This window comes from Chenopodium quinoa, unplaced genomic scaffold (assembly GCF_001683475.1).
Source record: "Chenopodium quinoa cultivar QQ74 unplaced genomic scaffold, ASM168347v1, whole genome shotgun sequence".
Lineage (NCBI taxonomy): Eukaryota > Viridiplantae > Streptophyta > Magnoliopsida > Caryophyllales > Amaranthaceae > Chenopodium > Chenopodium quinoa.
Genome location: NW_018744620.1, coordinates 420,250 through 447,174, shown reverse-complemented (window position 1 = coordinate 447,174; position 26,925 = coordinate 420,250). Strand labels below are relative to the sequence as shown.

Sequence of the window (26,925 nt, the reverse complement as noted above, 5' to 3'; positions counted from 1 at the left end):
TAGCTTTAAAAGTAACAAACTAGTATAAGTCTTGTTTGTAGGTGTTAAGACTATTAGATGATACTCACCCTTCTTTAAAATTTTTTCTTATTTGCTTCTTTACATAGTCTCAGTATACACTACTATAGCGAAGACAATAAAACCATGGAACGCAGTTAGTAGTTATAAAAATAATATTTGCTTTGTTAATATAAGAACATATGACTATTAAATATGAATAGACATGCCGATTAATCAATCTATCTATAATTATATACTCCGTACTAAAGTAGACACAACATAAGGAAAGACATTTGTATCCATGGTGCGATTTGTAGCTGCCAAATATTTATCATTTTCCAATGAAATTTTACTTTTATTCTACATCCTCCATTACATGCAATCACTGTTTTAAAAAAGAAAAATTTATAAAAAAAAAGATCATATGAAATAAGTTGTAATCCAAGATATCAATGTGAAGATTTTAAACCAAATATGAGAATTAAAAAAATTCAAACTTCTCAAAATGATTTAGGTAAAAGGATATTACTGGTAAAAAAATCTACATAACTTTACTTTCTTTTTTTTTTTTTTACCAGACAATGTCATTGTTATAGGTTGAGAATTACATAGGTGTAGATCAAATCATGTCATAACTAATTAAATTATATTAAGTTATTTGATTTTAAGGATTACTTTTTTTTTTTTTTTGAAAAATTTGTTAGAAAATACCTTTTAATTTTATCATAAATCACTTTATAATTTTTTTTATTAAAGACTTGATATATATAAATATATATATATATATATATATATATATATATATATATAAAGACTTGATATATAAAAAAAAAATACTATTTTAAAAAGTGTATACTAACAATTTTCCATTTTTTTTTAATAAAGGATGGGTTGTGAGCAACACCCACTGTTTTTTTATAAGTGCCCCATAGTGACATGACACACATGTCGATGTTAACCTTTGATCAATAATATCTTTAATTATCAATAATTATAAATTATAATAATTTATTATTAATAATCTATTCATAGAGACAATTCTAATAAGTATCCACAAGACTATATTTTTTTTTATGTATAATTTACAAACATTGGTCAAAGTAGGTGTAATGAATTTTGCCAAACTCTCAATGGGGAACTTAAAAAAAAAAAGGAGGGAGTAACAAATTTTTGTAAGTCCTTATTCTCTTCACCTTATTTTTGATGGAAAGAAATTATTTTTAGTAAAATGAAATTATTCTTATTGAAATTAAATTATTTAGATGAATTGAAAATAATTTTTAGTGATTCTCTACTATATCTGTTTCTTAAATTTATTTTTATTAAACTTAACTTATTTTTACTAAGCTGAAATTAAATTTCTTTTTAGCATTATCTTCAGTGGGAATTATTTTTTAAACTAACATATACACAGAATTAAATTTCTTTTTAGCATTATCTATGAAAATTGCTCCTCCATAATATTATTTGAAAAAGGTAAAGTGAATCAAGCCAAAAATTTTAAAACATTATTAAAATCGTATGTTACACGAGAACTAAACTAGAGATAAGACTATTTCCAATGGTGAGACTTATTGGAGTTTTTTTTAAAGAGAGAGAGAGTATTTTTTGTAAAGAATACCAATAACTTGATATCTAAACTTTGATACTCAAGAAAAAAGTTGCTAAGTTTAGATACTCAACTTTGAGTCTCATTTCCCTACCTTATAAAAAGTGTAACTAAACTCTTATGAATAGAGCATGGATAAGTGTTTAGTTAAACTTTTTATAAGGTAGGGAAAATATTTTTTTTTTACATATTTGCCCCCATTTGATTTCAAGAGCCTTAATATTGTCTTTTAAATCTCCTAATTTAATTAATTATTTGTGAATAAATACAAAGTTGTGTTTATTTCAATATTTAAAGCAACCTTTTACTTTCTCCATTTCTTTTTATTTTTCCTATTTGAAATTTAAACACTAGCTATTTTATACAAAATAATAAAGAGACTCTACATTGATTTCAATATACATGGAGTACAAAGAATAATATAATTGGTGTGATGTTTTGTTTAATATATTCAATTTGTTTGTATAAATACTTAAATTTTTTTAGACATTTATATTTCTAGAACTCAATAATTTTTTTATTGTCCCCTCACTATATCAAAGTAGCTCTTCTAAACTTTCGAACATTGGACATTTACACAACATTCAACACATTTATCGTCTTTATACACTTAAATAGTTATGGAGTATAATCAAATATCATACAAACATGTATTAGGTATAAAGACTACCGGTAATAATTCTCCTCAAAGGGCTATCCATATCGCGCGCATAGGAATCCCTAGTGGCAAAAAAATGGGTCCTTATCAATTTTATATTGGTTTATTTATTTATTTAACTTTTAATGTTTTTGTAGAAACTTAAAATTGTTTAATTAATTGGATTTAGTAGGACAAAGTGGACAATGACATTAGTATACTTAAAAAGAGTTTCACCATAGAGAAATTATGTATCACATGAGTTGCAAAATTGAGGAGTTGGGTATCACCATTGGGTGTAAATGACAACTCATTTTTGTATTTTAATACCTAAAATTGAGTCTCACCATTGAAGATGATCTAAAATAATACTCGTAAGTCGTACCCTTAGTCGGTAAATGTAATTAGATGAAAAATAACCTTATTATATACTATGGCCCTGTTCTTTTGAGATTTTGGGCAGAGCAGAGCAGATTTCAGCAGAGTATAGCAGAGCAAATAGATTTCAGCAGAGCAGGGCAGAGCAGAGCAGAGAAGATTTCAGAATCATTACTACTACTACTACTACTACTACTGCTACTGCTACTGCTACTGCTACTGCTACTGCTGCTGCTGCTGCTGCTGCTGCTGCTCCTGCTCCTGCTGCTGCTCCTGCTGCTGCTGCTGCTGCTGCTCCTGCTCCTGCTGCTCCTGCTCCTGCTCCTGCTGCTGCTGCTGTAATACCATTTTCGAAATGTGTTTTCTAATTAATTAATTAATTATTATTTTCTATAAAGGGTATTTTAGTAATTTATTTTACTATTAGAATTTTGGAGTCAAAATGATATTTGAATTTTGGCGTCAAAAGTATTTAAAATTTAATTAATATTTTTGGATTTTGGATAAGATTTATTATCCATTTATTTTATTTTTAAAAACCGGATTATTTATATATATTTCGGATAATTTAATTAAGTAAAAAATTATATTTTATTATTTAATTAAGTGGTCCAAAAATTCTCAATGATTATCTAGGGATTTTGGATTTTCCTAGTGTGGAAAATCCTATTTTCTTAGTTAATTTATTTAGTGAATAATTAGTATTCTCTTAATTAATTATTTTATACAATATCTATTATTTACACAATTATTTTTAATTCCTTAAATCTGGCAAAATAATTCCCTAAATACTACTAATATGTTGAAAATTTGAGCTATGGAAGCTCAAAATTTTCGGCCACCATGGTTGGATTTTGGGTGATTAATTTTGGTAAATTGTATTTTTAATTATCTCCCTTAAATATATTATTTTCCTTAATTCTTATTTCTCATCTCTTAAATATTTGATCATCTTATTTTCCAAGCAAGCTCTTTTGCCTTATTATTTTTCATGACAACACACTTTCCATAAACTAATTATTCTTAGCCACCTTAATATTAAACTTTCCATAATTCTTTAGCTCTCTTCTCCAAGTAATTTCTTTAATTCTTTTTACCATAATTCTTCCTACATTCTCCAACCATAATTCTTGCATGAGCTAGCCTATAAATACCCCTTGATTCATGGCTAAACACTCACACCAAAACTCTCTAATTCTCTCTTAATTTCTCTCTAATTTTCTTCTCTTTTTCTCACCTTTTCTTGCGCCAAACACCACAACCACCACCCTCCACCTCCGGCTGCCACCTGCCGCCGACCACCACCGCCAACCACAACCACGACAGCCACCAGCTGCCCTCCTTGCCGCCACCTTCTTCTCCTCTTTTCCTTGGTTTTCTACCTTTTCTTCTTCTCTTCTCTTATTTAATTAATTATAATTATTATGGGGGATTTATAAAAAATATTATGAGTAGTTTTTATTAAATAAAATCAGATTTTTATTCAAGTTTATGAAAAAATAATTTATAAGGTTCATGTACATATAGTTGGGGGGTTTTTAATTTAATTGTTGTGATTATTTGTTAACCTTATATTAATTAAGGGTATGTTTAATTGTAGTGTGTGTTTGATCAAAGTTCTTGATATTCTTTTGTGTGTGCTAAGCAAGGATCAAAGGTATGTTAGGTGGTTAGATACTTTTGAATTAAATTGAATTGAATGAGCATGTTTTATATGATTTTTTTATGATAATTGAATTAAATTGAATTGAATTGAATTATGATTTATGAAATAAAAGCATGTTTGAAGAATTAGTTTTGATAAATAAATTGGATGATTGATTTAATATCGAGTTGTGAATAATTAAAATTATGTATCATATTTTAAAGGATTTGATTTTGAAAGCATGTTGAGTTAAATAAAAAGGAGTTTTGAATTATATTGGAATTGTTGAATTTAAAAAAAAAAAAAAGGATTTATTGAATTATAATTATTAAAGCTTTACAAGCATGTTGATAGTAATCCCACTATGCGGATTTCATTGATAAGACTTTGGACTTTGCATGACCGAGTCTTTCCTCAAGAATAGCCTTGAAATAGTAGGAGACTAGCTTGGGGTGTGTGCACACTTGGGTGAGGAATTGGATTTAAAAAGAGGAAGTGGTTTTATTAATTAATTATTTGAAATATTGGATTATTGGAATGGTTTTGAATAATGAGTTTGGAATTATTGGATTAATTATTGGAATTGGTTTTAAAAGCATGTTTGCAAATAAATTGAGTTTACTTATCTTGCACTTATCGTGCTTAACATATTTTGCTAACTTGTATTTTCTATTTGTTTTGATTCGTCCTGTTTACCTTAATGGAAAGCAGTGTTGACTATTTTCAGCTGGAGTCAATAATTGAGCATATGGGAGTCCCGGGATGTTCTTCACCTAGAATTTGGAATGTTGATCTTTGTTTTGATAATGAGTGCTCTCGACAATGGTTTCTATTTATAGCTATTATTAATAAAGAAAAAGTTTGAGTTTCCGTTGCAAAGTATTGGTTTGGTTAGTAGTTTTGGTAGCCTTGCGTAATCACGCGGCGGTAATATGCCTAAGTTTATCTCTACGGTACAATTATACGTATTATATTAGTATTTTCGTAGAGGAAGATTTGGGGGTGTTACAATTACTCCACCCGTTCTTGAAAGTTCGACTCACTTTGCATTTGCACAGTCTCCAATGCACATATTTGACCATTAATAACTTTGACTATATATAAGTAAATTTTTTAAAAAATTGATATTTGAAAAATTTATCATAAGGGAAATCTAATAAGATCAAACTTATTAAATTATTTTGATTGTATAAATCATAAAATGTGGTCAAAGTTATTTTATTTTGACTACATGAATAGTAAGTGAGCCGAACTTTCAGGAACAGAGGTATTATTATTATTATTATTATTATTATTATCATTAATTATTATTATTATTATTATTATTATCGCATTATTATTATTATTATTATTATTATTATTATCACATTATTATCATTAATTATTATTATTATTATTATTATCATCATCATATCATCATCATTATTATTATTATTTTATTAATATTATTATTATTATTGTCGCATCATTATCATTAATTATTATTATTACTATTATTATCATTATCATTACTATTATTGTTTATAATATTATTATTATTATAATTATTATTATTACTATTTTTATCATCACATTATTATTATTATTATTTGTTTTTTTTTTAGATTTTTAACTCTTTTTATAACATTAAAAATGTGTTAAATAATATAAAATATTAATTTTTATCATTTAATATTAGTTATTATTATCAATTACTATTATATATAAATTATTATTATTATTATAAAATATTAATTATTATTATTATTAAATATTAATTATTATTATCTATAAATATTAGTTATTATTATTATTATTAAATATTAATAATAATAATTATTATTATTATTAAGCAGAGCAGAGTACAAAATATTTTAGCAGAGCAGAGCAGAGCAAAATAGAACAGCTCAAAAGAACAAGGTCTAATGTTATTTAAGAAAAAAAAAAAAAAACATAGGCAGTCTCCTAGATCTTCAATTCAATTTTGTTTTCATATCATTTCGTCTAACTCTCAGCTTCTTTCCTTACTTCCCCTCTCTCTTTCTTTCTCTTCTGTAAGCTTATTGTGGGGTCCACAACAACCCCGCAATCTCCGATGTCTCAGCCGTCGGTAGTCACGTCGCAGTCTCCGACCACCGAAGCTTCCGTCACTTCCCGGAATCCGCCAGCTCCGGCAACTCCCGCATCTTCTAAGGTTTTCTTCTCTTTCTCTCTCCTCAATTACAAACCCTATTTTCATTAATTTCATCATCTATTGCTGGGTTTTTAGTTTCGATTTAGGGTTTTTTCTGTTGCATTTTTGTTTCAACTGTTGGCTCGGATTTTAATGTAGAATTTTTATTTGATTGTGCATGTTTGATCAAGGTAGGGAAATGCTTAAATCTCTTGAGATGATTGTGTTTTTGTTGAAATTGGTTATGAATTAAGCGACCCTTTTGCATGATTTTGTGTTCAATTTATGATTTGGGTGCTTGTAAAATTGTGAAAATTATTGAGGGTTTTCCTTAATTTTTTTATACTGGGCTAAGAATAGCGTCTCAATTGAATCTTGGTTACCCATTTTGAAACTAGTTGAGGATCTTAACAACTTTTGAACCTGTGTGGGAGAGAAAATCTTCAAAGCTATGTAATTGTCGCGTCAAGAATGGAATTAAAAAGGGTTTTTGGAAGGATTTGAAGTAGTATATAGTGACATTCCTTTCAGGCTTAATGGTATAGCTTGATTTTCTGGCTGTAACAAGGTTATTTTCATTTTGTGAGCTGAATGTTTTCGAGTATATTTCAGAGTTTCGTACATTTTGTGCTTTCTAATTGCACTCTTATTTCACTCGAGTAATATTGACTGGAGATATCAATTGTGTAAATGAGAGTGATTGTTGTGGAATATGGAGTAACTATTATGGACCTTTATAGAGATTTGTAATTTTTATAAGTGGGGCAGGGCGACTCTTGTCACTGTAAGGTATGTCTGTTTATTATAAGAATTTCCACGTGAATTCACGAAATCGTATGGGAATGTTTGCTATTGAAGGATGATGTATCAATGTTACAATCCTTAGATTCCTTTACACATGCAGTGCTGCATAAGATGTGCAAAAGATGACTTACCTGGCTTTCATGTCACAGATTATCATCTTGTAGGTTCCTTGACTACACTTATACCCATGTGCAGTGTGTAGTGTTAGACCATTAGAAGCTGATGTAAAACTTATTTGGATCTTTTCCTTGTGTTCCTTATGGGATCTACAAATTCAACCTTGCTTGTGTCCGGTTTTAACACTTAGTCCTGATTTCCATGTTAACAGTTAGAGGCATTATTTTAAGTTTAGGTGATTAGATCAATCTTTTGTATCCCTGGATCTTATTCTCATGGAAAACTAAGTGCTATTTGCCTCTTATATTGGATTTACTTGATTGAGAATGAAGTAGTCTTGGGAAGCTTTTTGCCAGGGAGGGAGGCAAAGTTTATGAGTTTGTCTAATGGTAATTTTGTCACTTTATGCTAGTAAAAGTAGGATTACCTCTCGCTCAGAAGGCATATAAGTATATTAATTTTGACTAGAAGTTTGTGCCAAGTCACTACAGGAATGATATTGCCTTTTCCACCTTTTAGTGATCTCAATATATAAATCAACACTTGTGGTACTTTATAATCCCTTCTGTTGTTCCTCCCCTATTCCATATAAATCTCTTATCTTGATCTTTAACCATTTCATTTAGGAATGAGGAATTGTGTAAATAGTACTCCGTATTAATATAATGCCTTAGTCTTTTAAGTCAGTGGAGATACTCCATAGAATCTCCAGCTTGGGAGATCAACTCCTGTTTTGATGGGGCTGCTCTATGTTTGACCTCCTTGTCTAGGTTATGAAATTTGGAGCACTTATCTCCCTCATTACGTATAGTAAAATAAATTAAGAAACAAGAAAAATAGAGGGGGAATTAAAATTCATATTTGTATAAAAGATACTTCATTTTTTAGTCGTACCAGATTGAGCTTTTGCAGTAGTCTATACTCTCTTTATCATCACTTTATGCTGGTGGAAACTTTATAAAGGTAAGACATTTAGTTGGAGAAAGAACTCACTGTCATGTTGTAAAGCTAAGCAATGTATGGGATTCACAAAGGAAGTTGGGTAATACGAAAATTAATGTACTTTCATTTATTGCCCTTAACAACAACAAATAGTACAATATGCTATTTGTAGAGTTAATGAGATAAATCAAGCTAAAGCATGAGCAGAGCTCCTATGATCACAATCATGGCTAACTAAATATATATATATAACAACTGGCTTTCAACTTTGAGTGAAGAAATGAACTTTTTCTTGCTTTATATCTATTTATGGGTCCTCTAAGGTATAGATTGTTATGAGTGTAGAGCTGAGGTGCGTCACTAAAATGATTGTAAATATCATTGAACAAACAAGGGGGCAAAGGTTAGCATTTTATGAGAAAGAAGAGTTCAGAATCTTTCCTTGAATTCAAGTCTGTAATTTTAAACCAGAGTGTGTATAAGTCTTAGGTTCATAGTTATTGTTAGTTGCTTGAGGTGGGTCCCCTTTTCCATCCATATACTCATTTGAACGCATGTGTGCAAACCCCAAACATCTTCAACACTGAAGTATTAATAACTTTTAAGGATGTCTCGCCTCCAAGGTCGAGGTGAGGGGGCTACAGCAAGATGGACTTGGCCTAATCCTTACCACAACCAGGGGGGACAAAAAGGAAAGAAAGATTTCATTTTTTTTTTTTTTTTGTTTTTTTTGGGGGTTGGGGGGGGGGGGTGGTTGTGGGTGGGTGAGCATCATATTTTTGGCTGAAGAATTCCAACCTCTTGAACTGAGCACTTATTTTGTCAGTTTGCTATTGCTACTTTGTCAATTTGTAGGTGAAAATCAGTCGTCAAGTATGTGTGAATGTGTGATAGCTAAATGAGGCTACTTGTACTCGAGTTTAACTCAGCTAAAGCTCAATGTTACCTATTAAATGAGCTTGGAGTGGGGTAGTAACTAGTAAGATATCCTAGAATACATTTTCCTTCTCATATACTTGTATATATTTTGTTATGCTTAAGTATAATTTCAAGAAATCTCTCTCATGATGCTCTTTGGTTCTTTGTCATTTATGCTTTTTTTGTAATGGCACTAATGGGAAGATCACTGTATCCAAACCAATCACTGTCTTCAATGGACTCTCCAATTAATTAATTAATTAATTAATTACACATTGCAGAAACCCCAGACAGGGACCAATACCATTGGGCTTTATGCTGTGCAATGCGGTGAATGCTTTAAATGGAGACTCATATCCAACGAAGAAGAGTATGAGGTGATCAGGAGTAAATTGTTGGAGGAACCTTTCACATGCAATAAGAAGCCTAACGTCTCATGCGCTGATCCAGCTGATATTGAAAAGGATGCTACCAGGACCTGGGTGATTGACAAGCCTAACATCCCAAGGACCCCAGTTGGTTTTAAGAGAAAGCTGGTTCTTAGAAGGGATTTTTCTAAATTGGACGCTCATTATGTGACCCCCACTGGGAAGAAAGTTAGGTCTAGTACCGAGGTGGCCAAGTACCTAGAAGAAAATCCCGAGATAAAAGGTGTATCTGTTACTGAATTCAGCTTTACGGTACCAAAGGTGGTGGAGGAGACCATACCAAAGGATATCGAGAGGAAACCTTCTGCCAAGAAAGCTAAAGATTCAAAGCCTGCTGATACTTGAAATAGCTATCAACTTATTAAGTGTTTGTAATCCTAAATCCTGTCTGAAACCGTTTTCTTTGTAGCTTACTAGTGCCTTTAAGTCTTGCTACTGATGCTTCATCCTTGTATAAGTCCATGTAAGACTACTGTTAGGTATACACTATCTAATTGACCCTCAATTTGCAATGTTAAGTTGTCCAGTCGGCTGTTTGTATGTTTTGTATGTTTGGCTTTGGTCCTTCAATGCCTATCAGATATTTAGAATAAGTTTTCCCAATGTTAAGTTAATAAAAACTAAAATAAAGTTTAGCAAATGAGTCTATCCCTAGCTTTTAAAAAGTATGAGATAATCCTTATAAATAGTGTTTGGACAATTACACCCTCTAAATTGTTTATTTACTCATTTGCCTTTATTAGTGTTATTTATTTAATTTTACTCGTAAGAATAGTGTGTGGTCGATTATACCCTAAATTTTTATTTACATATTTTCCTCTACTAATGTTGCCAACGAGTCAAAATCTAAAGTTGTGACATAATGCTAAACCTAAAGAGCTATTCGGACATAGCTAACTATGGCGCATACATCGTGTGCGTTAGCCGTCCTAATTTAGGTAAACATTTAACAGTAAAAAAAAAAAAAAGAATGTAATTTAAAAAAGCTATACTTTCTCCATTTCATAAAATTGCTTTGCCTAAAAAGCACTCACATTTATTTAGTTAAAGTGTTGCAATTTTTTAACGGAGGATGTATTATATAAGATTAAGTTATTTTATCTAAAAGATTTTTGTAGGCTAATTACAACAATTACATACTAGATCATCAAATCAAATTTTCATTCTTTGATTTATCCCCTTTCCAAATCCTTTATTTATTTCAATTTTATAATGAACCTAAACCAAACCAAAATCAAAATGGATAATTCATACTCAGATATGACTCAGAATACTAATCTAACTCAATTTCCTAACAAAAATTAGAGTGAACACAATCAAAATTTATCAAATCATATTTGACCATTTTGATTTCTTTCCTTTTACAATCTTAATCTCTTGATTTATTTCGTATCACTATTCTTGGTTTGACTACATGATAATATAGACTAATTCGTTGATTTGACATAACTTCTTATAAGGAGGATACCAAACCGAATAGGGAAAGATCGAGGAAGGGTAAAACTATCAAAAAGCAAAAAGAATTATTATAGGGAGAGTAATACACTAGCACTTAATTCTTTGTTGCTTGAAAAGGCTACTAGTAGTGCTTTGGACATGTAAATATGTAATTTTTAATAAGAGGTTGGTCATCAAAAAGTCTTGGACTGAGTTATGAAAATCCAAACCACCCTCATGGTGGCTCACAAGCTTAGTACCATTTTTATTCTTAACTCCATTACCTTTATCAAGGATGAAAAAGTAGTGGAGCATAAGAATAATATGCAACACAAGCACAAGAGAGGCACTTTCTCAAACTTAGCTTTGCCAGTTTTCAAACCTTGATTAGGTATGGAAAATAATTAGATTAGGCCAGAATCAAGTATTTTTTTCTCGAAATAGATCATGTCCTACATTACATATTTGTAATACCAAATTTCTCCATGTATCATAAATTTTAATGGGTCTAGGATTCTTAGGAAAAAATGTAAAGCCATAATAGGTGTGTTAGTCTAGGTTTTTGCTAACGTACAACTTACTAGAGGTCTTATTACTTTACTAATCTATTTTAATCCATATCTTTTCTTCATATAATGTGTATACGATACTTGATTTTCTATAGGAGATCAAGATAAACTTGAATATTCCCCAATCACTTACCCTTATATCATTACAAGAGAAATTTATATACCATCCAAATTCTAATATAAGGTAATACTGTTTAATGTAAAGAAACATGAATTAATTATTAGTTCAAATAGAATTTCATAACTAAGTATTATGTAGTTGAAACCATTTAATATAATAAGCCACTAACTAACAACAAAACTTAAAGAAAACATAGACTAAACAAAAAAAAAAAAAAAAACAGATATCTAATAACTTCAAATGGAAACTTTAATTCATTGTAACTTCTCATGATAAGATGCTATTCAGATATGCAAGCATCAATGGCTCATATCATCGTTGCCATTGACGCCTTCGACACCTACATGATTATTTGATGCCTCATCTGGAGGGCATTCTCTTAACAAACGCAACAATTAAGCATACATAAAGATAAGTTGATAAGAAAATATGTATAATCAATTAATTAGCAATAATACTATTAAATTAAATGTTGTGAAGGCAGATGAAATAACTTTTACATAAGGTTCAAGGTGCATCTTTAAAGAAACACATCCCTATTTAATCCTCATAAATGCACCAGATAACCTATAAAAAAATAAATATATGGTAAAGAAATACAACCTTTTTCATTCTTTTGATTAAAAAGTAAGATTTAATGAAATTATAACCTATCATATTTTCTTGCTTTGAAAATGGCAAACATCTCTCCAATAATCACATTAAACCTTGCCACTCCGATATTGTGTTTAAGAAAATAATTTGTTTTATAATGATAACAAACAATAGAAGCATAATTTTATCTATAATAAGTCTGCCAGTGGGGAAGAGTGAGTGTGGGAAGCCAATATTGATCTTAACAAAGATTTTATGGTATTGATAGAGGAGCAGTGAAGTTAGATGGGATGGACTTAAGAGATTTTGATATGGTGTGATACCAAAGACATATGACCCTTGCTATCTAAGACTATAATTTTATTCAATAATCATTTGGGATAATATTGTTCTTGGCAAAGTTGATGCTATTAAGAATGAAATTATTGAATTTGCTAAAGTGATGATGCTCATTAGTTTAATTGGTAAGGTGAATTATGGCTGGCCAAACCACCCTTATGGTGGCTCATCGGCTCAACACCATAAAAAATTATGACTACCATCACCTTTATTAAGGATGGAAAAGATGGTGAAGCATGGGGACATACATGCAACTCAAGCACAAGAGAAATACTTTCTTAAACTTTGCCAGTCTTCAAATTAAACATTGACTTAAGTTAAGGAAACTAATTAGATTTGGCCATAATCAATTGTTATTTTTGCCAAATAGATCATGTCTTATTGTTAGCTCTGTCAAATTTCAAACCGAAAACTTTTAACTGCCTGAAACCAATCAACCTAATGAGAACCGAACCGATTAAAAACCGATTTGTGAAACCGAAAACCGACCCGAACCATATTTTAGTAAACTCAAACCGAACCGATCCGAATAATGTTAAACCGTATAAGAACCGAACCCGTCAACGAACCGTTTCAGTTCTAAACCGAACTGAAATGAAACCGAACCGAAAAATCGAATCGTTTATAACCCGAAACCGTTTGAACCAGGATTTAAACTGTTTACATCGAACCGTTAACAAACGACAACCCGTTTGCATTAAACCGTTCATAAACCGAACCACTTACAAACCTAACCGTTTATGAACCGAACCGCTTATTAATCAAACCGTTTACAAACCACTTACTATAAAGAGAAGATTTGAATCACGTTAAAATGAATTTTAAATGAAATCTAATTATGTTCACATGTTTACTATGGAGTACATTATTGTTTTCCCTTACTTTTATATGAAATTATGGATTAACCAAAGTTAATCTTCGTCTTGTCTTTAAACGAAAGTACTTCATTTTTTGTTCGGAATTATATTGTACAAAAGCTGGCCCAATCAAATTCTTATGATGCATTATTGTCAAAAATTTTAGAATGAGATGATTGCATTTTTTGATTTTTCAAAAGCAAATTAAAGTTAATACAAAAATTATAATAAAGAATATTACTAAATTTTTATAAGCTACTTCGTAATAAACTAGCAAGATACGTATGACTAAAATTGAAACATATAACATGATATGTATATATAAAATCAATGAGAATTTGTATATAATATGATGCCTATAAATGAAATGATGAAGTCCCGGCTTGATATAAAATGAAACTTGCTAACCAGTATAAGGTCAAAATTTGAAACCGAAACCATTTAACTGCCCGAAAACGACCGACCCAAATGAGAACCGGGGGCGATTAAAAATAGATTTTTTAAACCGAAAACTGAACCGAACCGTATTTTAGTAACCCAAAATCGAACTAATTCAAATAATGCTAAACCGTATAAGAACCGAATCCGTTAACAAACCGAATTGAAAAAAAACCAAACCATTGTTAACTCGACCCTTTTCTAACTCGAAACTGTCTAAACCCATTTAAAAACTATTTACACCGATCCGTTTACAAACCGCAACCCGTTTGCATTGACTTCTTTACTTACTGAATCGTTTACTGGCCAAAACAAATTTAAACAATATAAATCAAACCGCAAATAATTTTAACTGAACCGAAATCATATCGACCCGTTGGCCAATTAAACCAATTTCAAACCGATCCGTTTCAAACCGAATTGTCAAACCATTTTGACATTTCTACTTATTGTACATATTTGTATCACCAAATTTCTCTATTTATTCTTGAGTTTCAATGAGACTCTTAGGGAAACATGTAAAGCCTTGACATGTGTATTAGCTAGTCTAATTAAGTTTCTGTTGACTTATAACTTAAAAGATGTCTTATTACTCTGCTAATCATTTTTTTTTTTTTTTTGAATGGACTCTGCTAATCTAGTTTAGTGCATTCTTTATTTTCTCATATACTATCGTAACTAATTGATAAGTTTATTGAAATGCAACATGGTATTATCACATAAGCGAGAAACCTATCTCTCAGATACATATTTGAAAAATATCAAGATTTTGACAGTAAATTGTTTGTGTCTGGTTTTACCACTTAGGCCGGGTTTCCATGTTAACAGTTAGAGGCATTATTTTAAGGTTCAGGTGATTAGATCAGTCTTTTGTATTCCTGAATCCTATTCTCATGGAAAACTAAGTGCTATTTGCCTCACATATTAAATCTACTTGATTGAGAATGAAGTAGTCTTGGGAAGCTTTTCGTGGAGCCAGGGAAGGGAGGCAAAGTTTACTACTTTGTCAAATGGTAGATTATGTCAGTGCATGCTAGTAAAAAGTAGGATTAACTCTCTCTCAGAAGGCATATAAGTATATTAATTTTAGGAAAATTTAACATCAATAATTCAAATTTTTTTTCCGTTCTCTCATATCAATCCCACTTTTTGATTATTCCTCGTTAATCCAACATTTGCCCCCCTTTTACTCACAGCAACCCTTACAGGTCACTGACCGTTTCAACCGGTAATAAATGCTGACGTGGCACTTCCTAATTGGTTTTTTGTTTTTTTTTTAATTTACTTTTTTTTTAATTTTAATATGTATAAAAGGAAAAAAAAAATCATCTCAGACACCCCCTCCTCCCTTCAGCCACCTTACACCCACCATGAAAACCTAGGCCATGGCAGCTCTACCCATTTTCTTCGCCCAACACCGCAGCTCCGTCGTCGCCACCATCGCCTCGATCACCTGCCCCCTCCGACCAACCGCAGCCCCACGCTGCTGTTCACGACCACCCACGAAACTCCCTTCTCTCTCCTCCGCGCTGACGAACTACCAGCAGTGCCACGCACTTGAACCGCCACCACTCCCTGCCGCTACCACTACCGCTACCGCTCCCCCTCCTTCTTCCTCCTCCAACCCCAAAAACCACCCGTCACCCCAAAAATCACCAGTTTTCAAAGCTTAGGGAGAAGTGAGGTAGGGGTTCAGATTGGTGGAGGGGGTAGGGTGAGGGTTTCGGGGCTGGTGGGGGTAGGGGTAGGGTGAGTACAAGACCCCTCACCGGCACTACAACGACAACTACACCGTTAGCCGGCGAAACAGCCTCATAGCCATCACCGACAGCAGTGCTGGCCTCCACCTCCAATTCGATTATGATTATGTGATGTTGATGGTGAATGTGAGCAGCCAACATGATTAAGGAAGAGGAAGGTCGGTTTGTATGGCTCAATGGCTGGTCTTTTTATTTTTTTTGTTTCTTTTTCTTTATTTATTTACTTTCTTATTTTCTTTTTATTTCTTTTATTCTTCTCGTAATTAAAAAAAAAAAGTAAATAAAAAAAAAAACAAAAAACCAATTAGGAAGTGCCACGTAGCACTTGTAACCGGTTGTACCGGTAGTCAACCTTCAAGGGTTGCTGTGAGAAAAAGGAAGGCAGGTTGGATTAATGAGAAATAATCAAAAGGTGGGATTAATATGGGAGAACGGACAAAATGTTGAATTATTCCTGTTAAACTTAATTTTAACCAGAAGTTTGTGCCATGTCACAACAAGAATGATATTGCCTTTTTCACCTTTTAGTGATCTTAAAATATAATTCACCATTGTTTGCGACAAAAACAAATAGTACAATATATGTTATTTATAGATCAGAGTTAATGAGACGAATTAAGCTGAAGCATGATCAGAGCTCCCTTGATCACAAATCATGGCTAATACTGGATATATTGACACGTTAAAGGTTTCCCAAGACAGACTAATACCCATTCAATAAAATGCAGAACTTAACCTTAAACAAGTCTAAAAAATAAGGATCACTTATTTTGGGGTAAATACGAGTAGAACTTAATCTTATGGGGGAGCATCGTATTTTTGGCTGGAGAGCTTCAAGCTCGTGAACTGAGCACTCATTTTGTCAGTTTGCTATTGCTACTTCGTCAATTTGTAGGTGAAAAATAAATTGTCAAGTATGTGTGATAGCTAAATGAGGCAGCTCAAACTCGAGTTTAACTTGGAGTGGGGTCAAAATTATTAAAATCGGGATTCTGCTTTGTATCGGAAGGGGTTCTCATAATCGAATCGTAAAATCGTAAGATTCTACTGACAGGCATAATCAAGACGTCATATCTAAATTTAATCAAATATATTTATAAATAATTATATAGGCATGTTCTAAACTTATAAGGATTTCGCGAGTTAAGAGAAATATGTAAAATCGGGTAAAATCGCAAATCGAATCGTATGACATACATAAATCGTAAAATCGTAAGATTCTAAGATTTAAATAAGGATTTTAATTACAATGAGTGGGGTAGCAAGATATCTTAGAATACATTTTCCTTCTCATATACTTTGTATATATTTTGCTATGCTAAAGTAATTTCAAGAAACCCCAATCATTGTGTCCAAACCAATCACTGTCTTCAATGGACTCTCCAATTAATTAATTAATTAATTACACATTGCAGAAACCCCAGACAGGGACGAATACCATTGGGCTTTATGCTGTGCAATGCGGTGAATGCTTTAAAAGGAGACTCATATCCAACGAAGAAGAGTGTGAGGTGATCAGGAGGAACCTTTCATTGTTGGAACCTTTCACATGCAATAAGAAGCCTGACGTCTCATGCGCTGATCCAGCTGATATTGAAAAGGATGCTACCAGGACCTGGGTGATTGACAAGCCTAACATCCCAAGGACCCCAGTTGGTTTTAAGAGAAAGCTGGTTCTTAGAAGGGATTTTTCTAAATTGGACGCTCATTATGTGACCCCCACTGGGAAGAAAGTTAGGTCTAGTACCGAGGTGGCCAAGTACCTAGAAGAAAATCCCAAGATAAAAGGTGTATCTGTTACTGAATTCAGCTTTACGGTACCAAAGGTGGTGGAGGAGACCATACCAAAGGATATCGAGAGGAAACCTTCTGCCAAGAAAGCTAAAGATTCAAAGCCTGCTGATACTTGAAATAGCTATCAACTTATTAAGTGTTTGTAATCCTAAATCCTGTCTGAAACCGTTTTCTTTGTAGCTTACTAGTGCCTTTAAGTTTTGCTACTGATGCTTCATGCTTGTATAAGTCCATGTAAGACTACTATTAGGTGTGTTAAATTATTGCGTGGTCACTAAATTTTGTCATGTCATAATGTTTCCAATTGACCATAAACCTCTACGGTATTATTTAAGGAAAAACAACAAACTGCATCATAAGCATACATTGGGCTTGATCATAAAACACCCCAATCTATAATTTTAAGGACATTGATTCAAGCAAAGTTACTGGTTTTAAGACATGATGATATACAAAATGTACTTTTGAACAACAGAAAAACATTTGCATAACAAGTCATTTTTTTCTCCCATAATATATTGCAAGAAACAGAGAGATCAATTTCACCTCACCATACATAACAAATTTCGAATTTCGGAATTCTACTTGGTTTTTCAGTTTTTCTCTTATATTTTTCCTAAAAACTTTTCCAAATAGTTATTCTCTAAAATCGTATAAACCCAGATTTCCCTCTACATTCCTCCCACTCTACAGTTTGCTTAGCTTTCGTTAGTTACTTAAGAATTCCCTTCTTCCTTGCTTGGTAATCTCTGAGGAAATTAATCCTGGTTCTTATCTCTCTAGTGGGGTTACTTAGATTAGGTTGTCATTTAGAAATTAGTGTTGAAAAATTGTGAAGGCTGCAACATGATCTAATTTTTCAACATATACACACGACATTGTGAAGAATTGAACACCTAATAGCAATGTGTCCAATACATTCAGATCAATTGAATGGTAAAGAATAAGAAATTTGAGCAGAATCAGGAAAAATGAAAACACAAATTGAAGGGCAGAAATTTAAACATTTTTCAAAATCACAACAACCAAAAATAAACTAATTGATGTCAAACTAAGATTCTCCTACAAAACCTAATACAGGACACTTATCACTAGGCAAAAATACGAATTCCCCACCGGTTCAAACCCCCCATTTCGCACCGGTTTTGGGGGGTGCTAAAACCCCATAGATTTCGCACCGGTTCAAAACCGGTGGGAAAAATGACTTTTTGCACCAGTTCTGAAAACCGGTGCTAAAAGTCCCCAAAATATTTTTTAAAAAACCTTTTAGCACCGGTTCTTTCCCAAAGCCGGTGCCAAAAGTGCCCCAATTTTTTTGTTTTTTGCACTTAAATTGTTTACGCTGGTTAATTAGTTCATAATATACATAAAACACATATTTTCTTCAATATTTGTGTCATACATCTGATAAAGAGCACTACATCTTTGATAAATAGAATAAAAACTAAGGCAAAAAAAAAACAGCAGACTGCAGCAGCTCCCACTGACCCCAAGCCTGCAACAGAGAATGAGACAGCACAACCACACCACAACCAGCAACCCCAACAGCAGCTACAAGCAAAACAGCAACCAGAAGCTACACCATGGTTAGGCAGCCAGCACCAGACCCAACACGAGCTGTCAAAACCAGCAGACCAACAGCACAACAGTGCAACAGCAGCACAAACGTATAGCCAAAAGTGCCCCAATTTTTATTTATTTTTTTGTTTTTTGCACTTAAATTGTTTACGCTGGTTAATTAGTTCATAATATACATAAAACACATATTTTCTTCAATATTTGTGTCATACATCTGATAAAGAGCACTACATCTTTGATAAATAGAATAAAAACTAAGGCAAAAAAAAAACAGCAGACTGCAGCAGCTCCCACTGACCCCAAGCCTGCAACAGAGAATGAGACAGCACAACCACACCACAACCAGCAACCCCAACAGCAGCTACAAGCAAAACAGCAACCAAAAGCTACACCATGGTTAGGCAGCCAGCACCAGACCCAACACGAGCTGTCAAAACCAGCAGACCAACAGCACAACAGTGCAACAGCAGCACAAACGTATAGCCAAAAGTGCCCCAATTTTTATTTATTTTTTTGTTTTTTGCACTTAAATTGTTTACGCTGGTTAATTAGTTCATAATATACATAAAACACATATTTTCTTCAATATTTGTGTCATACATCTGATAAAGAGCACTACATCTTTGATAAATAGAATAAAAACTAAGGCAAAAAAAAAAACAGCAGACTGCAGCAGCTCCCACTGACCCCAAGCCTGCAACAGAGAATGAGACAGCACAACCACACCACAACCAGCAACCCCAACAGCAGCTACAAGCAAAACAGCAACCAGAAGCTACACCATGGTTAGGCAGCCAGCACCAGACCCAACACGAGCTGTCAAAACCAGCAGACCAACAGCACAACAGTGCAACAGCAGCACAAACGTATAGCCAAAAGTGCCCCAATTTTTATTTATTTTTTTGTTTTTTGCACTTAAATTGTTTACGCTGGTTAATTAGTTCATAATATACATAAAACACATATTTTCTTCAATATTTGTGTCATACATCTGATAAAGAGCACTACATCTTTGATAAATAGAATAAAAACTAAGGCAAAAAAAAAAACAGCAGACTGCAGCAGCTCCCACTGACCCCAAGCCTGCAACAGAGAATGAGACAGCACAACCACACCACAACCAGCAACCCCAACAGCAGCTACAAGCAAAACAGCAACCAGAAGCTACACCATGGTTAGGCAGCCAGCACCAGACCCAACACGAGCTGTCAAAACCAGCAGACCAACAGCACAACAGTGCAACAGCAGCACAAACGTATAGCAGCTTGTCAGCAAAGCAGCACTGAACACAGCAGCGCAACCACAACAGCAGACAGCAGGCAGAACAGCAGACAGCAAACAGAAAGCCAGAAGTTCAGACCAGGCATCCTAACAGCTTGAACAAGACAGAAACACACACCACCAACAAGAAACCCACACCACCAACAAAAAAAATAGAATAAAAACTAAACAATAGGCAAAAATTACACACCTTAAAATGGATTTTAACCAAAATAAATAAATTAAAGTTTTGTTGATGACAGAATTTGAATATGTGGAGCACTACAGTCATCAAAGGAGGACATTGCATTTTCACCCTCACACTTATATCTATGGTGTAGGACCATTAATTATGAGTAACTTAGAGCACAAATTAATTAGGACCCTACACCTGCTCTGCTAAAGAGGTATCAAAGAGCCTTTGATTAAAAGAACCTAGGAAGATTAGGAAATAGATATGAAGCAACACAAAATCAGATAAATGAAAAGGAAACTAAACCTGTCATAAGGCCGAGCATGTTTCATATACTGATCAGAGAAATGTCATTGGGGATGATTTTTAGTAAAGGAAATAGAAGTAGCAGGTTTGATTTGCTATAACATGTAGCTGCAAGACCAATCAACAAAATATTATCACTAGTTCAAGCAAGGTTACTGAATAAACATGAGAGTTAAATTCTTTTTCATTTCCACAGTAAAGTTTGGATTTTATGGAGAGGCAAACTAACAAGTGATTGTAGACTAACAATGTTGAATACAATTTTGATAGGATCAAATAACCAGAGATAACAAAATCAATGTTCTAATCTCCAGGATTTGAGAGATGTTTTAACATATTTTTAATCTAGCTTACATATGCTCCTAGATATTCCTCATTAACCAATGGTCTTTGTACGTCCTAGGCATTTCACTTCAACAATAGAGAATTTTTGCAAATCGTGGAACCGGGTATCGATAAAATCATATCATTCTAAACGTCTAATGAGATTCACCGAATGCATCACATTTAGCTAAAGTTTAGCTGATACAACTTAATGGTATATTTTCTATAAAAAAAAATATAAAAAAAAACATGGGAATAAAAGATTGATGGTAGTTCAGCTCAAGAAAATTTACTTGGGAAATCATAGAGAAAAATTTGCAATATACAAACAATAATTCTTACCAGGATTAGCCAAAATGAGTACAAGATCAATATCAGGATTTCGAGCAGCCACAGCCAATGCAATACATCCTCCAATTGATTCTCCAACAAGATAAATGGGTTTCTCATGGGACCGAAGATTCTCTGACCTTACAGTTTCCTCAACCAGCAATACCAGTTCTAAATGAAGAAAGAATGATAACAGTAGTAAAACAATATTGTCTTATGATCACAAACATTGGGGTTATTGCAACAACACATTATATTTATGTAAAATGTGTTCAACATGAATATACACTACATTTGTTGAATAGATGTCATTGCATAATCATGTAGTTTATTACAAAGTATAATACAAAACAGGATAACATGTTACAAAAAATAAAAAAAACAGACAATGTACTCTGCATATATGTATATAACTAATATACATTCACGGTGCAAAATCAAAAAAAGGTAGACCTTGGAATGGAGTTTGATCCTTGACAGGTATGTGCAAGCACCATACATCAAATATCCCTGTTGAAGGAGGACTGACCAGGTAATAACTCTTTATTGCTTCTGTCCTAATACCTAGTATTATTATTATAAGATTATCGTCAATAACACAACAGGAATAAAAGGCCATGAGACAGGCTAATAAAACTTCATCAGAAATGCCAAACTTGGCAAATAATAGATGCTTTAGCATAACATAGTGGGAACTGATCTGAAATATCAAGCAGAACAAAAAAAGTCCCAATACCTTGACTAGATTCCAATAACCAAAATCTTTCTGCCTCTCTGAAATGGCATTTTAGCCAATGAAAGCTTTATCCCAGTTGTGATTACAGCCATTCAGGTACTCCAGGAAATTCATGCACTCTTCAAATCCCCCAGAATCAACAAACACAGGTATATACCAAACCATAAATCTGCTTCAATCTACAAATTTAATCAAGAAATACGCAAATAAAAATAGAAAAATTTAACAAATTAAACATAAAAATCAAGAAAGAGTAGCGATTAAACTACCTATTTCGGTGCTCATTTAACACTCCTTTGTACGAAGTATATTAATGCAAATAAACCTGATAAACTCTCCTTTGTTTGGTAGCATACCAGAAAAGTTATGGAGAAAAGTAAAAGGGAGAGAATGGATGGGAGGAGAGAATAAGAAAGACAAGGAGTAGAGTGGAAAATGTGTTAATTACTTACAAAAGGAAATTGATTTCCACCCTTGGGAAAATTGCTTTTCATCCCTTTAGATACCAAATAAAAGAAAATGGTTAACACCCAACCAAACACTATATGTTTCTAACAAGATACTTATATAGTGAAATTAAAAAAGTGGTCGCCGTGGCAGGCATAGTGGACACTAGGAAGACAGCATGATTGGGAATATGCACGATAAAAGCTTATAGAAAAGATAATATACCAAATCAAACCATCAATGGACAACAAAAACAGGTATTTTTAGAAATTTATGATTTTTACTAAGGTTATTTTCTCCTCTAATTTATTGATATAAGTATTAGCACTGTACTTGTGATCTTTTATTAACTTTCCAGCAAGATCCCTTAACTCCCTATGCAAATTAAGAGCTCTAAATGACATGAATGCAGTTGAAGCAATGAAAGCAACGTGGTAATATAAAATTAATTGTAAAAACCTTGACACCATACATATGAATTTTCACCAATTAATAAAAATAAGAGAAGAAACAATAGTAAGCCATACCCTAGCAAATAGGTCTTCTCTCATCCATGGAACCAAATACTTTCATGGCCATATATTCAGCGTGCTAACCACATTGTTTTTCTTTCACAAACGTCCAGCCATTTGTATGGCAGAAGTTAAGTTAGGATGCACCAAAAATCTAGCAGCTACTGCAATCGAAAATAAATATGTACTGAATACACGATCAACTGGGTTTCTTAATATTGTCACCACTGATGTCTTATTCTGTGGTAGCTTAGTCATCATGCTATAATCATCATGAGTGACTAGCAACCTGCAATGAGCTTTTCTGCAGAAAAACAGAGAAGATATTCATGATCTGTACACCATGATTGGAAAATGCAAGAGATTCCTACCATAAAAAACTAAAAAGGAATAATTGGGTTGAAAAAAATAATGTTCAGAAACACTGGCCAAGGTTGGTGCATGCAGGATGAGCAGGCAAAGCACACAGATGAATCATAACTTACAAATGACTAAAAAATACCAGGATTTCTGGCTTTTATCACAAAATGGAGAAACGGCAACACCAGTTCTCACCTGTATAGCCCAGATTGCTTCCACAAAGGCTACCCAAGTTTATTTCACAACCAAAAAAAAAAATCATGTTAAGTTAATTACTCATTCCGTCTCTAAAAGTTTTCTTGTTTGGATGGTGATTGTCTCACACAAAAAAAAAAAAAAAAAATTTTTAGAGACAGAGGGAGTAGTTCATATCAGTTTCCTTGCCTCTTCCACTGTCATTGGTTGTGTGTGTGTGTGTTGGGGGTGGGGGGGGGGGGGGGAGAGGTGGGGAAAGGAGGAGGATAACTTGTCAGCTTGGTTCATTTGGGGTCTCAGGTGTGTCCTAAGTTGATTTTTAATTTTTTACGCTTAAATTAACTACTACAACTACACCTATTTGGAGGGATAGTTATTGTTGTGTCTAAGATGGGCAAGATAACAACAAACGCCATGATACTGAAGTTACTATATGATTTGAGGAAGATGCAAAGGGTACATCAGAGTTATAATCCCTGGATGAGTAAAAAGCACAGCACGAAGATTTCACAACATAAGGTACGTTTCAAGAATATATGGATCAGGGAAAAGCTGAAATGGAAAGATTAAACAACACCATGGAAAGAGATATGACTGCATTGTCATCCTTGAGACAATTTAAAATTAATAGAATCAATGAAGCAGCACAAGAACCAAGTACTAACTATAGTTTGCACTGATCAACCAAAGCAATTGAGGGTTAGGGTTAGGGTTAGCACTGATCAATGAAGCAGCACAAGAACCAAGTACTAACTATAGAATACAAACATAAGACCAATTAAGGGTTAGGGTTAGCAATGTTTTTTTAAAAACGAAAAAAAAGGAAAAACCATTACCTGGTGGTCGATAGCCGACGCACGAAGGACGGCTGAGGGGAACGGAGGGTGGCCGGCGAAGGGTGAGTGGCGACGGGTAGTACCTACTCTCTCCTTCTACGTATTTTGTTCGACAAAAAATAGAAATAAAACCAGAACCCTAAAATTACGAAATTGAAAACCAAATTAACGACAAACCCTAGATTGCGAAGGAATTCGGTAGATTAAGAAGACCACATTACCTCGAAGCTGCTTCAATGGAGGTGAGAAAGCTCAGAATCGGCTTCAATGGAGAATATAGAGCACGAGTTCAATTGAGGCCAGAGATATGGAGAGACAAGGAGGCGCTGCTTCAATGGAGTGAGAAAGCTCGTAAACCACTTCAACGGAGAGAGAGCGAGCTGCTTCAATGGAGTGGAGTTCGGGAAGAGAAGGAGATGCGAAAACGAGAGGGAAAGAGAAGAGCAGAACGAAGAGGGAAAGCAGGGGGGAAAAAAGAAAGTAGAAGAAAGAGAGCCATAAACCGGTTTTTTTCTAAAACATTTCGCAACAATTTAATAGGAACCGGTGTAAAAAGTCATTTCCCCTATCCCGCCCATTTCTTTTGCCACCGGTTTTTAAGAACCGGTGTGAAATGTGCGGTGCTTAATTCATTTTTTCTACTAGTGTATTTTGCAGTTAATTAAAAAATTAGCAGGAATAATCAGAAATGCTCTACAACCATTCCTCTTGGGAATTTTAGCAAACAGTTGGTGTGCATGCTGCGATTCAATTCAAACCCCAAATTAATCAACCACCCTTTATAAACCCTAATTTACTCAATCAATTTCCAACAACAAAAATTAAAATTGATAATCAAATTAAGGAAGATAGAGAAAGTGAAACGAACAGAGTCTTTAAGAACAAGACGAGTGCGGCGCATAAACTGGTGCGAAGCTGCTTGCGACATCTATTGGGAAGATTATCTCTGGGAATGACAAAGCGTTCTCTTAATGGGACGTTTTCTCCGATTTCGTGCATCTCGCAGTCAATAACCCACCACTCCGATTTGTCGCCGGTTTTTTTCATAGAAGTAGTAAAACTATGACGACGGCGGTTCCGGTATTGGCCGGCTTCGGTGCCGGCAAATCGGAGTTGCAGAAGACATGGGCATGGGTTTTGTGTTTGGAGTCGCCTTGGGAATAATGAGCAGAAATGGTTTTTTTTTTTTGTTTTTATCTTTACTTATTAAATTAGGGCGGGGTTTCAAAATTATAGTAAAATAGTGAGGCGGTAAACCCTAAAACTTTGTTTGCCATTGTATTTGATTAGGGGATTTTCCCCAGCCAGTCATCATCTGACAAGTGGACCATTCAGGCCTTGCCATGTGTCCGCCACATGGACCAGTCGGAGCCTGCCACGTGTCAAGTGCTGATCAGTCCACCTTGTACCAGTTGTGCCACGCCACGTGGCCTCCCCTATGCCAAATGGGCAGAACGACCACCAAGGCCTAGTCACCGAAAGAAGCCCAATCAGCCCTAGGTTGACCTAAACCTAGGACTGTCACGCTTCCCAAGGCATATAAATACATTAATTAATCCTCATTAAAGGGGGATTCAACAATTAATTACTCTGACCTAGAGAAACCAAAACACATTGATCACTCCTCACCTGGAGGAACCAGATCTCCCACCTTTACTTTTCCGCACTTATTACTCCTAAAACAAGTACTAACTTGATCGTCGGAGGCGGAGCTCCCACCACAAGGAGTCTCCGTTGTTTTGTAGGTACAAGCGCAAGGATACCAGTCCCGGAATTGTAACTCTCCCGCAGGATATCAAAAAACCTCGAAACATTTTGGCGCCGTCTGTGGGGAGAGTACTTTCGAGATGGAATCACAGTCTGTACCAAATCCAGAAGAGAGGCGTCCAGTGGACGACCCTCAGGTCTACTCAGACCAAGATACAGATAATGAGGTCGAGGTGGAGACGCACACGGCCTCAGACGGGACCCTAAGGGCCCGACGCACCCGCCCCACCGAGAAGAGGGAACGGGAGGATTGCCAAGCTGGTCCTAGTTAATCAGTCGGCCCACCGCCTGAGCAACAACAGGCGGCTGAGGGATCTGCTCCCATTACAAGGAACGAACTCATGACCTTCATGAGGGGATTCAAGGGAGAGATCCAAGAGTTGATTAAGAAGAAAACGCCTGTTCCCACAAAGTAACAGTCGGCTAGAAAGTCTTCCCACTCTGGAAGGATGAGACCAGTTACTGATCGTTCAGCAACCCCTCACCCAAAGCTTGGGGCTAGGCGTCCGCCTGTACTCGATTGGACGAAGTATCACTTCCCG

The 26,925-nt window shown here is 34.2% G+C and overlaps 2 protein-coding genes and 1 long non-coding RNA gene across 5 annotated transcripts; 2 read left to right on the top strand and 1 right to left on the bottom strand.

Annotated features, from left to right (window-relative positions):
* Nucleotides 1-6,206: 6,206 nt before the first annotated feature.
* Nucleotides 6,207-10,179, top strand: LOC110700132 (methyl-CpG-binding domain-containing protein 4-like). Its single transcript, XM_021877619.1, has 2 exons — nucleotides 6,207-6,442; nucleotides 9,484-10,179. The coding sequence occupies exons 1-2, from the start codon at nucleotides 6,344-6,346 to the stop codon at nucleotides 9,973-9,975; spliced, it is 591 nt and encodes a 196-aa protein (XP_021733311.1). The 5' UTR covers nucleotides 6,207-6,343; the 3' UTR covers nucleotides 9,976-10,179.
* Nucleotides 10,180-16,400: 6,221 nt separating this feature from the next.
* On the top strand, nucleotides 16,401-17,762 carry LOC110700197 (methyl-CpG-binding domain-containing protein 4-like). The gene is made up of 2 exons (XM_021877703.1): nucleotides 16,401-16,433; nucleotides 17,161-17,762. Exons 1-2 carry the CDS (start codon nucleotides 16,401-16,403, stop codon nucleotides 17,653-17,655), a joined length of 528 nt encoding a protein of 175 aa, XP_021733395.1. The 3' UTR covers nucleotides 17,656-17,762.
* A 1,086-nt stretch (nucleotides 17,763-18,848) lies between these two features.
* Nucleotides 18,849-25,177, bottom strand: LOC110700131. Of its 3 annotated transcripts, none has more exons than XR_002507133.1 (7): nucleotides 24,838-25,177; nucleotides 24,617-24,755; nucleotides 23,241-23,529; nucleotides 22,267-22,762; nucleotides 21,984-22,094; nucleotides 21,543-21,701; nucleotides 18,849-20,984 (listed from the first exon to the last, which is right to left on the bottom strand). It is a non-coding gene; the product is annotated as an uncharacterized LOC110700131 (long non-coding RNA). The 3 variants fall into 3 exon arrangements; XR_002507134.1 differs by having other exon boundaries at nucleotides 18,849-20,399; XR_002507135.1 differs by having other exon boundaries at nucleotides 22,267-22,445; nucleotides 24,838-25,173.
* Between the last annotated feature and the right edge of the window lie 1,748 nt (nucleotides 25,178-26,925).